Genomic DNA, 17,699 nt, shown 5'->3' with positions numbered 1-17,699 from the left:
TACTGCAGCACGATCTATGCATGATTTGCAGCATATACTATCTGAAAAACATAATAACCTAGAATCTGTAACCTTCCCCAACAAATTCAGCTGCATATTTCACAAGACAGTACAATACAACCCGTTAATGCACTGGCTGTTAGTTGCTGTTACTGGATATGCTACATGAAGTGAAGAGCTGGAGCCTACCCTTCAAACATGTTCTGTTTAATACACTGATTTAATTCCGCTTTTGTGACATATTAAGTAGACTTTAAGAGTGAAAATGTAAATCCTTTTTTCTAGGTAAGGACATTATAAACATGAACAATTACAGGTTATTAAATCTCACTTAAGGCAACAGAACATCTTCTAACTTGACCATAGTGGGAAACAAAAGCTTAAGCAACTCATTGTATTTGATTCTCTGAGACAGAAGATGTCTGGGGCATGAAATAAGTGCCTTTACAGCTGGAAATGAAAACAAATTTTATTCAATTTAGTTAGGAACTTTTACATTTTAATAAGGCTGGAATTGTTCACAGTAATATACTTCTAAAAGCAGTACAGAAGAGTATTAAAAATACCACAAGAATTCTAGAGAATATGCAATACCTCAAAGTTTCCCAGAAGGCTAAGACTTGTTACTGGTGGAGCACTGGAACTTAGAAATGGTTTCCCATGGCTGTCTGGATCACTGTCTCTGTTTATACATTGTTGTGGGCTATTAAAAAAAGACAGAATAAATATAAAGAATAAACACATTTGCTTTTGTCTTCTGGGTATAAACAGCTCTAGAGAGAATAATTTATTTACTGTACTACAAAATGTTGTCCTAAAGAAGTAACAGTTGAACATTGCCTATTAATACTTTAGCAAAGTAGCAAATTTAATAATAATAATAATAATAATAATAGCAGCAAAGCATTTTCTAGTTAACTGAAAAATATTTTCACCAGTTTTACAATACAAGGGATAAAGACAATAGAAATTTTGTTCTTTAACTCCATTAGCAGGAATCAAAAGATCAGATTATTTTCTCTTGTATGTAGGTACTTTTGTCTCATATTCTGAAGCATATCTCATATTCCTGCCATCAAACTACCATACCAAAAGCTGTTTATGTTACATGTATTAATGTACAAAAGGTCAGGATTGGCCCTTTTTAAAAGTCTGATTCTCTGAACAAGTTAAGACATTAAAATGCTTAACTTGTTCAACACGAAGGACAAAATACAGCACAAAATTAACATGATTTGAAGAAGAATCAATGATTACTAGCTTTTCTGTCTGAAAACTCAAGTGTATCTGACAGCATATCTACCCCTGCTGGGGACAGAACTCATTCTGCCAGCAGCTCTCATTCCATGGCTATGTCCCAGAGCTGTGCTAACCTGGAAACTCCCAGGGCACCTCAGCTGCTGAGCCTTGTTTTAAAATAAGGATTCTTTTGAAAGCATTTTTTGTCTTTGCTAACAAGCTTTGTTTTTGCATATAAATATATATATACATTATGCCTCCCTCAAAATTCTCCATGTTTCTGGTAAATAAAACATACCTTCTTGCAGACAGACATTTCAGCTGCAGCAATGATGAATCCAGATCAAAGCACCCAGACTGTGTTTTCCTTTGAGGAACCTCAACAAGGAAAGAAGATGCTAATTTGAAAACTGAGCTGCTACCACGGACAATTTTGCCAAGTAAGCACATTTTGCCAAGAATTTTCATGACATTACAAAATTATAAAAACAGAGCATAGAGAGTAATTCTTATACATTTTAAACATAGTGAAGAAAGTTCTAGGACTATTAATGACGAGACTGTAAATTCTGATTAGCAGGAAGTATTTCAGTAAAGACATTCAGGAAGCTGATGTCTCTTTGGAACAGTACAGAATAAACAGGCTGTAACAATTTCCATCAAATTTCCCTGAAAATATGACAGCCTTTACAAACAATGAAGAATAAAGCATATCACATGTTGATTACAGGACATCACTACTTCAGTAGTTTTAATAGGGACTGCCTCCTTTTTTAAAACTCCTAACAACCTACCAAGAACTGTAACACTTCCCCAATGTCTGCCTTATCACAGCAGTTTTGTTTCACTAAATCATTCCATGACATCTCTGGTTACTGAAGAATGTACTGTACAAACTGGTCACAGAAACAAAAGCTTTGGAATAATAGGCAATCAGGTATTAAAAACTAACACAAAACCTCTCAAATGACAAAATGTTAATTTACACTTAAAGCACTGATCTTCAAAATGCTTTCTTTTGTGCTCTAAAATGGCACCAAAGCATTGTTTCTATTGATTTTTCTAATGCCACCTTTTGTTAATCTTGATATTATCTCAACAACTATGTATGTCTTTAATATTTTCTTTTCCAAAACTACTGTTTGGCTTCATTTACAGGTTAACTCTCATTTAAGCATTAATTTCCACTCACAAGAGTATTCACTGTGACACAAAGTAAATACACTCACTTCACCTAGGTATTTTGTCAAATTTTATACCATGCACAGACATTAGAAGAACAAATACTCCCTTTCTCAGTTAAAAGAATTTCAAAAATAACTTACAGGACTTGAAAGCAGAGGCAGTCCAGTTCTGGGATGAAAAGCCTTGGTTGAAGTTCCATCCAGGGATCGAAAATTGTGTTTCCGCCATGTGTTTGTGTGTTTTAGAGACGGTGCTTTCTGCCAGCAGAACAAATTCACTCAGGTTATCAATGGGATATTTCAGTGACCTATCATGATAACACTCACTTGCTGTAAGGGACAAGACTCCTGACCCAGGTGGATCTCCATCACACTAGCGTGGGATGAAACACTCAGTATAAATTCCCCTTGATCTATAATTACACAGACTGCTCCCAAAAGACCACAGAGCATACTCAGACAGGTGTCCTTCTGCAAACCAGGCTGCCTCACTGCCTATGGAAACAGTCCCAGCTCTGGCCCCGGCAGTGGAACAGGACAGCGTTCTTCTCCGTGGTAAACTGACGAAGTTTAGGGGAGGCACCACCAGCCAAGTTACCCAATCACACAGAATCATTTGACATGTCACCTTGTCAGCTAGACCATGGCACTAAGCTGTTTCTTGAACACCTCCAGGGTTGGTGACACCAGCACCTGGGCAGTCCATTCCCATGCTTAACCCTCTCCATGAAGAAATCCTTCCTGAGTTACTTCAGACCAAGATTACAATGGTAACACGCTGCTTCCTACAAGGTCAAGCTTAAACTCCTCTTCATGCTGGTCCTTAGCAGATAGAGGGTACAAGCTATCTGACAAAGGGCAGCTGTAGGAATTATAGTCAGTTCCCATATGTATTTACCTGTACGTCTGGGTTCTTCTGCCTCTCACACTTAACTACATTGTCTTCAGCAGGTTTCTTCTGAGAAGTGCTTTGAAAATCCAGGCTTGTTGGGTCTTCATTCTCATCATGTGCAGTTTTTGTTTTATCTTGTTTGGTTTTGTTTTTGAAACTGTCATGGTCTTTATTTAAATAATTTTCAATACTAACAAGCTGAGTATTTTGCTCATAAATATTTGGTTTTTTGGAGTCTTTATCTAAACGCTTGAGCTCATTTTTGTGCAAAGAGTCAGATACTGGCATCACGGTTGCTTTTTTTGTACCTTCAAGTATTCTGCATTTTTCTATCTGTAAATTATTAAAACTGTCTGTGCCGTTGTTCTCACTAACAACTGTTCTTTCTTTAAGTTTATTTGTGCAAATCTGTTCATCAATGCTGCTGGAATTTGAACCCTGTTTAATTCTGTTGGTTATCTGGTCTTTCTGTGCACAACCAGAATGTATTTCAAATTTATCTGGAACTTCAGATTTATTTCCTTTAATACATGATGATGATGTGTGAATGTTATTAAATGCATGAGAAGTTTTATTTGAAGTCTGATGAAATGCATTTTGGACAGCTTCACTGGGTTTTGCTAAAACCAATTTTCTTCTTGCTTGGACTTTCAGAGACGTCTTCAATTCTCCATCAAACCTAGAAGGACTGATAGGAGTATCAGGTGTCTTTGTCCCTGATTTACTGCTGTCTTCTAACAGAGAAAAACTGGATTTAGCAAAAGAAACAGAAGACGGTTCCTTGCCTTTCTTCAGCAAATTTTCATCTTCATATGTACTTCGGAAAATTTTTGAAGTGACTGGACTAGCCTCATGCACCTTGAATGGACGTCCAGCAACATGGGAAGTGGCTGGATCACAATGAATCAAGTGTTGGGCAATCCTTGCTATCACCTCCTGCCGCTCCTGGAGCAGGGAATCGATCAGGGGGTTACTCTCTCCTGCCGACTGACGGCCACAGTGGCTCCCTGGAACACGGGCGTCGAGCAGGGTGACCTCTGGCACTGCTCTCGTTTTGCCTTCCCCACTATCCTCCTGTATTGCATTGTCTGAGCTGGCAACAGAAACAGGGGTGCTTTCCTTGCTTTTCCTTGGCAAGTTCTCGTCTTCGAAAGTACTCCGGAAAGCTTTTGGTGTAGCCGAGATGTTTTCATGTGTGTTGAACGGACACCCAGCAACAACTGGTGAAGTAGCTGGATCACAGTGAATCAAGTGCTGAGCAATCCTAGCAATGACTTCTTGTCGCTCTTGAAGTAAAGAGCCTATCAAAGGATTGGTTTCTGTGGGCTGATGAGAGCAATGACTATTTGAAACACGGGAATCAACTAGAGAACAGGATTTAAAAGTCCTGACCGGTGTTTCATGAGGTTGTGTCTTACTGTCTGCTGTAGCATTATAGCACTGAACTTTAGACTGCGATGCCCCAAAGTCAGATCCAAGTCCGGTAGATGGATAAAGTTTTAAATTTCTGAAAGATGTAGTAAATTCAGGCAACTTTTTTCCATTAAGTAGGCCTTCAGGTGTCATTGTCCATGTCTGTTTCCCACGAAAACGCTGTGGACTGGGAGTACTGCATTGCTGAGCAGCACTGGGATCGCCGTGCTGATGGAACTTACGCTCTTGCATTCGCTTTTCATAAAAGCTAAGGTTGGTGTGAATACTACAGGTCAAAACTGGGTAGTTGGATTGCCTGGGCAAGGACTGGACGCTGACTCTCAAGGCCACATTGTGAGAAACATTAGGAACAGGAAAGACATGCTCAGTGGGTGTCTGGGAGAACGTCCACGGCAAGTCCACATCTGCAGCGCTCACCCTGAAACAATACCGAAGGGCATTTACAACAATAGCTAAATGAAGAGTTTTTAATTATCTACTTCATAACAAAGGTCTAAGAAAAAGCACTAAAAACATCAGCAACTGCTGTACTTTGCATAGTACACAAATCCTATAGAACTGCCAAAGTACCAGGCCAACAATTCTAAAATCAAGCAGGAGGACAGGAGAGAAGAATGATTTTAAGACAAGCTGCAGCAATCTGCAAACAGCAGACGAGTTTTTTTCCATTCCAGGCGTACCTGTAGAGGATGTTTCGGGGAACAGCACCGTGTGAAACGCTCAACCACGCGCTCAGCTGAGAGAAGAAGACAAAGGACCGGACAGCCAATAAAAGGGTCTTCTCTTCAATAAATCGATCTCCACTCCTAAGACATTTAAAGACAAACACGTAAGTGTTGGTAAGAATATTCAGAGACTTTTTAGAACTAGAATATTGTCAGATCTTTGGTCAGAATAATAAAATATAGCTTAATCAAGCAAAACAAAAACTCCTCACACATTTTTGAAGATCCCAGAGCCTCGTTTGTTTTTATACACATTAAAATTGACAAAACTTGACGTAACAAATGTTAAACGTATTTAAAGGACCATTTGCAGCCAGGATCATTTTCATATTCTGCACTGCACAATGTGTACTGCAGAAATTTTGAGTATAAGAAGACTAAAATTGAGATGCTTCGATTTCACTAGCAAACAGTGGTTTGCTTAGATCAGTCCTCATGGCAAAGAGCCAGTTCAAAAACACTGATTACTTTAAGGACTTTAATATGACAAGATTCTTGCAATTACCAGCTAATCTTCATATCTAACTTACTGTCGAGGAACTGGCTCCAAAATCCACCTTTCTAACAGCAATGCATCTTGTTTGATTGCAGGATCATTTAAATCATTCCCCTCGGTGGTGGGCCCTTCATCACTATAGCAACAGTCTGGAAGTAGCATCACTTCTACCATGATTGGAATATTGTTCTTCCACAGAAGCATAACCTCAGATCTGGTTCGCCTGGCCTGACGACACTGGGGGAAAGGAAAATGTCAACATACACAAGCCATAAAAATACTAGCCAGATTTAAATCTAATTTAAAAGCACATTCCAAAGTACTAGAGAAGGATAAGGGTCAAATTCTGTTTGGTTTCACCAAATCAGAAATAAGATTCCAAAGCTATTAAATGAAAAAATAATTAACAAATCCTTTACAGTTGCCATTTGAGCAAATTTCTTTAGAAAATTAAAAAAAGCTTATAAAAATACATATCCCCAACCACTGCACTTTGCTACCTTGCAGTTATCTCTCCACAAGGCACCCTCTTGGGTAGACCAACTCAGCAGTATCTTTATAAATTCTGTGTCTTGAAGCAGGCTAACTTTCTGCATGAATATAACATAAATTCCCACAGTACTTAGGAACTTCAACTTTACTCCCAAACGGACTGGCTAGATTTGATGTGCTTGTGTTTTTTTGATCACTAACTTTTCAAGAACACCTGGAAAAGCAAAAAGTTAGGCAAGTCAGCCTGCATTTTCTCAAAAGAAACCCTAGACCAAGAATGCTAAGTATAGTGCTTGTCATTTACATAATAAAGATTCAAATAGGCACTGCATTCAGGTAGTCGTGCAGAACTTCACGTTCAAGGATAAAAGGCTTAATGATCTCTCATTTTAAGGACAGATCTATTATTAGTAGGATACTGAATTACATACTCATTTAAATGAAGGACTGACAGAGAGCCATTGTTACTCATGCTTAACTGTGAATCCACTGTGGGTTCTTGGCTGACTTTAACCACAGTAGAAAGGATTTGGGACATGAAATGGGAACCACGGCCATACCTGAGCCAGTTTGTCGCTGCATTCATGCTTAGTTGTTGGTGGCTGACTTGACTGTGCTGGTGGGCAGTGGAAGCCCTCTGTCCTGCCCTTGATCGAGTACTCTGGTGTCCGGCCCTCAGTGATCAGCAAGGCCAAGGAAACCAGGAACTCCTCAGCTTCATACTCAAAGTATTCATCCAAAGTATCTGTCATTTCAAAAAGACAAAAATTAATGACATTTGCTGTATAACAACTGTTGGCTGACCCTGCAGTTTGTTTCAATTACATTTGAAATGAGAGTGGGCTATGGGAAATGGATCTTCGTGTCAGACTGGCTGCACTCCCCATAAAGCCCACCACTCCCCACTGTAGCACCACAAAACAACTTTCCTCATCTCATAATGTTGTCACTACAAACAGACAAAGAACTTTGTTTTTCTACAGCTTTTCTAGAAGACAAAAGCTTTCCTGGGCTCTTGTGGGAGAAGTCTGATGACAGTATGACTTGGCACTGTTATTATCATCTGACAGATGGAATAAGAAGCCACAATATATCATAAAATAGTTTAAAAATTGAAGAAGAAGGAAAAAAAGGAATATTTACTTCCATTACAGAAAAAGTGGGACACAATGTTCTTTAAGATTTTTATTGCAAGTCCCTCCTGCTGAGAGCAAGGCTTACTTCAGAGGTCCATTTTTAGTTACCATTAACACATAGGAAATGTCCCGAAGAAACATACAGAGTATTCATTGTTTTGTACCACGGTCAGTCTAAACTTGTGCAAAGAATGAAAACTCAACAAGTCTCTGCAGACAAAGCAGCAGCTGGCACTGCTCTTCATGAAGAGCCCTGGCACACTCAGTTCCTGCAGAGCTAAGATGCACCATTTTATGGTGTTTTACAGAGCACCCTTCTCCTCCTCCTCCCTCATCACGAGGATGTCACCCATCATTCAAACAGATTTAAGTACAACCAGATCATGTCGTTCTCCTCTCTGCTTCAAAACACTTCAAGTTTCAAAATTATTTAATTACTGAAGAGGTTACAGAAAACTCTCGTTTCCATGAAAGAGAAAATACATTCACTTCAAAGTCTATTTTAAGAGCAGCAAAAAAAAGCGGGTGGAGGCAGGGCCGCCAGCAGTTCTTTACCTTTATTTTCAAGCTTTAGGGGAACAAAAGCACATGACATCCTCACAATTTTAACTTAAATGTCCTATGTCATCCATCAAAACAAAACTGCCACAGGGACAGAGTTAATTTCTATGCATGTTTCAATTATCATGCATAAAATACCCTTCAGAAGTCTTTTTTGTCTTGGTCCCCTAATAGCAGAGCATTTGGCAAACATTGCAAGGCAGACTTGAGAGATGCATACAAGAATGGATGCGTGAAACAAAAGCTCCAATTAAATGTGCAATTATCTGCATATGCAAATCATCAAGTGTGTAAAACTAGCTTTTGCATGTACATATTTGCCTAGCCCAGGCTTGTACACCACCGACCCCAGGGCTTACAGACTATTTGAAGGGATCTACACAAGGTAAATAACAGAAGTCAGCCCACTGCTGAAGAAGAGCCAGAGGACAGATGAATTACCCTGGAGGACCCCATATGGCATGTGAACAACACATTAATTCATCTGGCATATGTTAAAATGGTCATTCACCTGACGGATGGCAAAAAATATCTAATAAAGGGTGAATGAAAGATTAAAGGAATGGTAAATAACAGAGAGGACAAGACTCTTAGGTAGTGATATGAGTCACCTACAAAATTAGGCACCTGCAATTTTTTTTTCAGCTGGAAGTCTGGTGAACAAAAGGCAAGTCATACTTGGGAACAGGAAAATGGAATTTGGGAAGACTCTGAAAAGGATTTGGATATACAACAGACAAAAAAAAAAAAAAAATTGCAGCATTATCTTGCTGCTAAGCTCATCTTTGTATGTCCAAAGGCCATGGTAATTTCAAGAAAGCCCCAGCAGGAAGGATCACTAGTGGAGTATTTTGCCTACTCTGACAGAGACGTTCAAAAATCTCGAAAGTGTTCAACAGGAGTGAAATTAATTTAAACTAGAATTGTCTCATGCTTAGCAGACTAAACAAAGCTATTTCATCCCTACGAACATGCACAAGAAGAACTCTTTTTAGTTAAAATACATAAAAACATGTATGATTTTTAAGAAAAACTGTAAAGAGTGTGGTCAAGATCAGCATGTGCACAGTAAAATGTGATACCTGAAAATTTACACCAGAGAATTTTAAGTGGCAAGTAACAGTAAAAGAGACATGCCCTTCAATTATCATTAGCAGCTTACCATATGAAGCAGTAGACTTTCTACTATTTAGCTCTCTTTTTAAGAAGATAATCCATATGTTCTCAAAATCTTTTGGACTTGACACAAATTAATGGACAAATCCTATGGTCTGAGTGCTTCTGCTGAGCTAGATTTAGGGAAAATCCCACCCCTTTTTTTGTGTTAAAAAGCCTCTGATACCAAAGCTTGTATTGCATACTTATAGTGCTCAGTGCCTTCAGAGACATATTACAGGGTACTACAACAAGACATAGACAGTTTAAAATATTCAAATGCAAGATCCAGTGAATAGTAAATAAGCAAGATAAATAAGCAATAAATCCAGGTGCATATTCTGAAGTAATCATCGCTCAAGATTCAGATTACATACATGATGTTATTTTACATAAACAGATAAAGCTCATTTCCAAGTTCAATTTACAAATATTGCTCCTGTTCCTGTATCAGACCTATTATTTCAGAAGCAACCAGTTTCTTGCCTTAAGAATGGAAGACCCAACTAGCTTAAGAGACGTATTTATATACTTATATTGGCTGCAGTTACAAAACCACCATGTTGTTTCAAAATAAAAATGGCATCATTAAAAAGCCTGTGCTGAACTAGGAAATGCTACAGCATTATAAAGACAGAGCCAGCACTTTAAAATTATGTCAGCAATGTAACAAACCAGTTATTTGATCTAGACTTTAAAAAAAAATGTAAAGCACAAACAGCAACAGATAACGAGAAATATATTTTTTCCTACAAAGTTCATGTGGCATAGTATCTTTTTATAGCTCCACTAGATTTATATATCATTTAGCAACTTCTAAGAGTTTTCATAAAGAAAAAAAACCTATAACCGTTGAGAAGCCTGGTAATTGTTCCCATACGACAGACACAGATGATGCAAGTTGATGCAACTGAGGACAAGGGTAGAATGACATTTATAGAAACAGCAAACTCAGTGTTTAGTTAAAAAAAGTCCTACTCTGTGTGTGCTGCAACTGTTTGGTTTTGTGTATGAATCAGCCCTAGGACACATCATATATTGTGTACAGAATAACCTCAGTCCTATAACCTGACTATACAAATATGATTTTATTGTTCTGCTTCATCTCTAGCAATGCAACATGCAAGTATATAGCATAAAATAGGCATCCCTGCAGTGTCTGGGGTTTATTCCCCTTAAAATAGCAAAAAAATCAAGTTAGCTGACACAAGTAAATAGGAATTAAAGTAATAAGGCACTACAGCCCTCTAACCAATACATTGAAACAAAAGGTTATTGACCAGGTGGTCACAAGAGACAGCAGCAGGTGTCAGACCACTCTAGGAGGAAAAAAGAGAAATTTAAATTTAGACTGCAGCTACTGTGCATAGAGCAAAGCAGACAGTACTGCAGAACTGACACCTGAAGGCACATCATTTTGTTTTCCTTTGCCTCCTGCACATACCAACCTCAACAAAGACTGATTTTCTACACCTTCTGGACAAACAGAAAAGCCCATTTAACCAGAAATGTCAAGGAGTCTTCACATCCTTGTCCTCCTACCTCCACTACACACAGGTGCACGAGCACTGGAATACAGAATAAGAACTCACAATCTTCCCCAAAAAATGAAATTGGTTCACATCCTGAAACATCAATTAAGGTTAGTCCTGTGGTAGTAGGGATTCAGAAATCCACTTAACTGGAACCCAAGGACTCTCCCAAAACTTCAGTTAATCAAGTTATGCCCAGCTGACTCCTTTCCCAACTAGGTCACGCTGGTGCAGACCAACTCCCTTCCTTTTCCTATCACAGCATTTTCTGTAGTAATTACAGAAAGTGTTTTCCTGAAAGACATGTTTTAGAAAAGCATTTAATCAGTTTTCTAGGCCTAGGCCAGGAAACAGAGACACTGGGTATCATGTAACCCATTGTGTTCCAGGTGGCACCAGAAGGGCAGCACATCTGGAAGCTGCTGCCCTGTCCTGCCTGGGCACAGCAAGGCAATAAATGGCCCCAGCAGAGCCTCTCCTGCCCTGTGCTACCCCCTCCCATCATGACCAAGCCGTGATACGACCACAATCTCTCTTAGTCCATGCTTATTTTATTGTCTTAGCACCTCTCATACTGCACTGCTCACCACAACTGCCTACCAAGCTTGTCCTCTTCTCAGAAAAAGAGCTCATTTTTGCAAAGAGACTTCAAAGAAAGATAATTTAGTTCAACTGGAGTATCCTTTAATCCTGACCTTCACTGATTGAGAGCTACTTCCTTCAAGAGTCCATGAAACAACTAATAATTGCCTTTGAATATGCTCTGTAACAGTGCAGACCGCTCCTGGAAAATCTTTAGGCACCCACAATGGATTTTGAAGGCCACTGATTTAAAGTAATCACATTCCTATTTCACTTCTTAGAAAGGTGAAACCCAGTAAGCAAAACACTCAACAAAATATGGAATGCATGGTGTAGGCTGTTGAGATTCCCAGCTGATGCAAGCTCTGCTCCTGCCCTACCCAGGCTGTCCAGTGGGCACTGTGGCATGGTCGCCCACACCTGCTCTCTCCTTCCTTTTTCAAAGACTAAAAGCATGGCTTAAGCACTTGGATCTTACTTTTTGTACTTTCAGTACAGGCAGTCCCTCAGCAGACACTTTGGTCCAAGGGTCCCATGGCAGGAGAGTCAGGTACACTGGAGATAAAGTGGCTGCACTGTCAGCACTCAGAACCCAGCACCTCCCAGCAAGGGCATTGCTCTGCATTGAAAAAATTACAGCAAAAGCTCTTCTCCCAAAACAATCAACTCTGGTAAGTTTTATTATCTCACTATTCCAAGAAATAGGTGAAAGGTACTTCCACATTTTAAGAGTAAGGCAGGGATTCAAGAAACTACTGTAAAGGAAATGAAACACAATGTAAACGTTTGACTAACAGCTTCTCTTCTGGAATTAGAAACACCTACGGATGCTTTGGTTAACTAATTCCACATTGTGCTTCACTTCAAATGAAAGTTGCCCTTGAATCCCCCAAATCCAAGAGTCTCTAAATGAGCGGTCATGTTGTGTCTGCATATTACAAATCCATCATTATATCTGAAGTCACACGCTTCAAAAGCTTTGCAATAGTAAGAGTTTAGGTATAATTTAAGCTATCAAGAGGTAAAGTCATTAGATGGACTACTTGTTTCAAGAAACAAGCTATTAGTTACTTAAACTCAGGCAAATGCAATGAATTGGTTATTCACCTTGATTTAGGAATAATCCTATACAGACTGACACACACTGACAACTGTCTTACGTTCTTATGGCTCAAGATCTTTGAGCTCAGGGACAGTCATTGTGAAAACATGAGGAGAGCAGCACAGTAATTCATTTTATTGTTACTATCTGCTTACTTTTTCCAGGGTACCAAACTGAACCACTACCTGGGTATCAAAGCAGTTCAGCTGTAGGCAGAAAATGGCAGCATAGGAATTTATACTGGAACTGATGCATACCTGCTTGTCAAATGAAATAACAGTATAAGCTATAAAAAAACCTCTGATCCTACTTAGTTTCACATAAAACAGGAAGAAATTCACCTGCTTCTGTGTTGTTATGCCAGTTCATAAGCAGAAAAACAAACCAAAGCACACTACCTTGTAAGCAAGGGGGGATTTTAAAAGCCCAAGACAGAGCTATGTGGAGTTGATGAAGTTATTCCAGAGCTGCAGAGCAATAAAAATCAATCAGTGCCATGAGCTCCACTGCAGAGTGCAGTGCTGCAGTAATTCCCTGGCTACGTGTGTATCACTGCTCATCTCCTGCACGTTTCTGTGGATGCCTCTCACAGCACCCAGAGCTAATCTCGAGGCAGCTTTATTGTAAATAGAGAGACTGGTTTTAAAACTGGGCCAGGGGGAAAAAACAAACTACAGCTCACATTTTACTAAAACTTACTCAGATTCAAACAGCTTAATAAGTACAGACATAAAATCCATTTAAAGCTTAAGTTTCCTGCAGTCATCTCTGAAACTACTGCTGTCTGGGAGTGTAAAATGCAGACTGTTAAACTGATCTGGGTGTTCCCATCTTGCTTCCTGAGTTTTGGCTGACATCCTATTTTGCCATCACCATACTGCTTACTGAGTCACTTCTCTTCGTCCAACTGTAGCTTCTATTTTTATCTAAGCAACAACAGTTTAATGTGCTTCTTTTGATTTTTTGGCATTAAACCAGATTCTAGATCCAATATTTGCAAGGGAAACTGGTTTTGTTTTCCCTTAACTGGACAAAGAAAAGGAATAAGAACAAATGGTACAAGCTGAATTGTTTCTTGCTCACAATGAAATCACAAATTGTAAAGTAGGTCAATCATTACAATTTCAACATCTGTATTTAGTAGAAGGAAAGCAATACCTGAAAACATGAACTTTGAGGCTTATTTTAAACATCAATTCACCAAAAGTTGCAAGAGAACATATATATTGTAAAATACACCTGTCCCCCTGTATCCTGACATGGGTACATAAGTGCTGAAATGTCAGTGCAAGGCTGTAAGATTATCAGTGCTGCAATTGTTAGCAGTTTAAATAGAAGCCACTTGTGGGAAGAGAACATTTTCCTTTTTGCTGACTCCTAAACTAAAGGTGCTACTTATACCAACATGCTACAACTGGACAGGTCCTGAAAGCAAAGAGGACTTGGCTCAGCTAAAGCCCTTGAGAGCACATCAATTTCTGTTTTCCTTTATATTAGCTTCCTACATTGTGATTACATTAAATGTGACTACACAAAAAAACCGAAGTTACACTTTAATGAAACAAAAATGCCTATAAGGAGCACACCAAGTAATTTCCATTAATTCACCTCTAGCTTTTTACATTTTCCCCTTGTTTAGCTGATGCTCTGCCTAAGCTAGACTGTGTTAGAACAAACTGCATGACACAATACACCTATCTGAAAAAAAAAGAAAACTAATTCCCAGAAAAGCCAAAGGATTTCTGTCAGGTATTTCATTTCAAAAAGAAAATAATTAGGAGAAAACAGCTCTTTTAAAATTAGTGTGTGGTGCTTAGTATAGAACAGACACTTGGCTGTAATTGGAAGGGAATAGGTTTCTATCCAGCCTTCATTCACCACCAGTACAAGGATTTATTACCCTTGTAAATATGCTGATAGAAACTTTGCAGAACTATATTCAAAACAAATTACTGAGATGCTCCTGTTTTAAATCCCATCCTAGTTCCCAGGGGGTAGCAAGGGCAATGTGGAGACCAGACCCAAACTAACTTCACAGGCACTGGCACCACAATGCAAAACCCATCCAAATGCTCGGTTTGAGAAGCTGAAGGAGCCAAGTGTCACCCTAGAACAGAAAGCAGAGCACACTTAGGCTTACAGAGTATGTGAGAATGTCTTCCTAAGGTGTTTCCTTGGCAAATAACTGAGCATTTTTACACTAAAACACAGAATTTTCCAATACAACATTTCTATATTTTTTTTCCATGCTTCCCTCACTGATACTGGTAACTCTCATCAAGGCTTTCCAAGCCAAGGGAACTTTGGAGATGAGAATGATGACCATCTTCATTATGGTTACTCATTAACTCAAGAAGGAGCTTAGCAGCAGCTACATGGCTGAAGACACACAGACCAAAGGCTTTCATCAACTTACTCAACTTCATGTTAGCTGTAAACATCATACTGCAGTGCCTCCATAGCTGCTGCTTTCTTTTCACATGAAAGCCAGCACATCTATTTAGCTAATCCTCGTCTCTTCCTGAAGGCATATCATCCATGTGACAGTTGCAATTGAGTATTGGGAAGTCTAACTCCCAAGCCAAGACATCACTCCCATTAAACAGGTTGATGGCAGCTCTGCATTAAATTCCAGCTGTGACAGCATTTTTATAGTACATAAATGAAAGTGCGTGCCAGAAATTTTATTTCAGGCCCTAAACACAATACAATACAGGACGACATACACGAGTTTCAGTTTTAATTTGTTTAACAATCCAGCCTGACAAAGATTCAACTACTTGCAGACTTCTGTACTATTTCATACAGGGATTGGTTTAGAGATGGAAAGCAGTAATTTGTGAAAATAAATCACTTTCAGATGTTACTGGAAAACAACACAGACCTTTTAAAAAATCCTGCAGTAGGTATTTCAGTGCCCATGAGAGCTGCCAGAGAGCGTAGCCCTCTACATAAACACTACATGTTTGCACCTTTTGCTGACCAGATTTTTGCTAAAGTGTCACTCAGTTTATTCCTCTATAATGTATCTTCACAATAGACACAAGCCTCTTTGGGCTCAGCATTTATAGAGATGAAGTGTTATCCTTGCCAAAAAATACTGGTTTCTAAAATTTCCCCAAATAACACCAAAAAAATTTCTGTTTGGGGTATTTCATGCTTTATCTCATCACCTTAAATACTTACAGTGCTCAGAAACTTTGGCAATATACTTTCAAGTGTTCTCATGCTTATTTTTCTATTAATACAGATAAAACAACACTTCTTTTCTGAGGAGAAATATAAAGTAGCATTCAGCTTTCAAAAAATTTTGAGCAAATTATTTGGAAGAGTCATTTAGTGCCTGACAAAACTGCAATGGGAACACGAAAGTCTTGCTGGCAAAGGCCAGCACTGCTCTGTGTGTGCACAGGTTCCACTCTGGTTTACAACCACCAGGCACAAGCTGGTGTTCTTCTTCCCTAAGACCATTGCAAGAAAAAGAACTGTTACATCACATGCCCTTTGCTTCAGACCATAGTTGGACTTGTTGGAAAATAAACCAGAGAGAATTTGAAAAGTGCTGTGTGAGAGCACTGACTCACTTTTGGGTGGAATCAGCAGGCATGCCACAGCTGCTGGAGTCAGGGAAAGCCCCTGCTGAAAGTACCATGGTCACTTACAGGATCACACATTATGGAAACCTTTCACTGGGCATTCTGCCCTCAACACAATACTGTTGTCAAGGCAAATGAGGTTTTGTAAGCACCAAAACAGTCAGCCTTCCCTTCCACACACTCAGAAAACTTTCAACAGCCAATACTCAAACACTCATCTTCACACTGGGGTCGGGTGCCAACGGGCCTGGCCGATGGTTTTTGAAAACCATACTACTGAGGAAGCTCTTGTATGCTGAAAATCTCCTCAAATGATACCTATCAGTATCTATTTTTAATAGATACTGCAATTTCTCAGTTTTACACTGGTTACCAAAACCCCAAACAAAAATAAACCAGAGAAGACTGTGGGACAGGGGTGGGCAGAAGTTTACATGTTCTTGAAAAAAACCCACCTAGTCCAATTTTTGGTGAAAGTAGTCTACTCTATTAAAAGACTATTAAAAAAAATAAAACCAGATGAACAAAAGACCTCTCTCATGCATGGTTAGTATGTTATTTCTTCCAGGGCAAGAATTTTGATCATCTACAAGTAGCACATTTTAAGAAAGTTTTGGGTTTGTTACTTACATTACAAATTTGGTAAGAGTGTAAAATAGGTGCTATCAGCAACTCACCAGGGCAGCAATAAACCCTGCACCCACCCAAAAGGCAGCCCCTCTCCCTCAAGGGTGGATAACACTCAATTTTAAATATCCTGTTGTCTTAGACGAACCTGTAAAAGCCGTGAAGTTATGAATGAATGCCAGCACTGTTACCTAGGTCAGCCAATGGCCCTGATCCAGATAAATGAAGGTTAATTGGCTTTATTTTTAAATTCTGGAGAAGATGACAGTCTGTGCAGTTTTCCACAGGGCTGAATAGACCTCATGGGCCAGGAATTAAAAATCTGCAACTGCTTGGGCAGTAACTAACTTTTAGTTCAATCCAAATAATCAAAATAGTCATTTTACATGTCTAGACATATTTCATCTCCACAAGTACTGAATACCTTGATGTATGCAGTTTTTCTTCCTCTTTGCTTTCACCCAATTTGAGGAATTGACAGGGTCTAGCTGAGTGACATTTATCTTGTTACATATCAGATTGACTTTAAGATTTTAAAAAAACCCAAAACAATCAGACTAATGAAACTCTGGAGCACAGGACCTTGGAAAGTACCTTTTTAAAAGCTGGGCCCACTTGAACAGTGACATTTCAAACAGCATACTTGTTTGCTTACAAAATTTAAGCGTCTGCTTTCCCTCTCCCCTTCATTCAACCATCCTGCCAGGCTTGCATTGCAGCTTTGAAGGCTACCAGGACCATCGGGCCACTGGGCACCTCACAGAACAAAACAAGCTTACGACAACCCGAGATGCCAGACACTCGTACGAAGTGCCAAAACCAACACTGCTGGAGCAAGAACAATAGCGGTGTGTTCATCGAGTATCTGTTCAAAACGCTTCTCCCTCACAGGGAAAAGCGAGCGCAGGGCTGGCGGTGCCGCTGCTGGCACGGAGCGAGGGCAGGC

General features: G+C 39.3%; 1 protein-coding gene across 2 annotated transcripts in view; it reads right to left on the bottom strand.

Moving 5' to 3' along the window:
- Positions 1-17,699, bottom strand: part of FAM214A (family with sequence similarity 214 member A) — a 47,409-nt gene that overhangs the window by 10,213 nt on the left and 19,497 nt on the right. For both annotated transcript variants that reach the window (XM_017742580.1, XM_017742582.1), the window contains 7 exons: positions 7,023-7,207; positions 6,005-6,207; positions 5,430-5,555; positions 3,322-5,167; positions 2,565-2,681; positions 1,538-1,617; positions 595-703 (listed from right to left, as the gene is read on the bottom strand). In XM_017742580.1, the coding sequence (XP_017598069.1) occupies positions 595-703; positions 1,538-1,617; positions 2,565-2,681; positions 3,322-5,167; positions 5,430-5,555; positions 6,005-6,207; positions 7,023-7,207 (2,666 nt within the window). The remainder of the gene's footprint in view (positions 1-594; positions 704-1,537; positions 1,618-2,564; positions 2,682-3,321; positions 5,168-5,429; positions 5,556-6,004; positions 6,208-7,022; positions 7,208-17,699) is intronic.

The sequence above is a fragment of the Corvus brachyrhynchos genome, unplaced genomic scaffold, assembly GCF_000691975.1.
Source record: "Corvus brachyrhynchos isolate BGI_N302 unplaced genomic scaffold, ASM69197v1 scaffold97, whole genome shotgun sequence".
Classification (NCBI taxonomy): domain Eukaryota; kingdom Metazoa; phylum Chordata; class Aves; order Passeriformes; family Corvidae; genus Corvus; species Corvus brachyrhynchos.
This window is presented reverse-complemented; position numbering and strand designations above follow the sequence as displayed.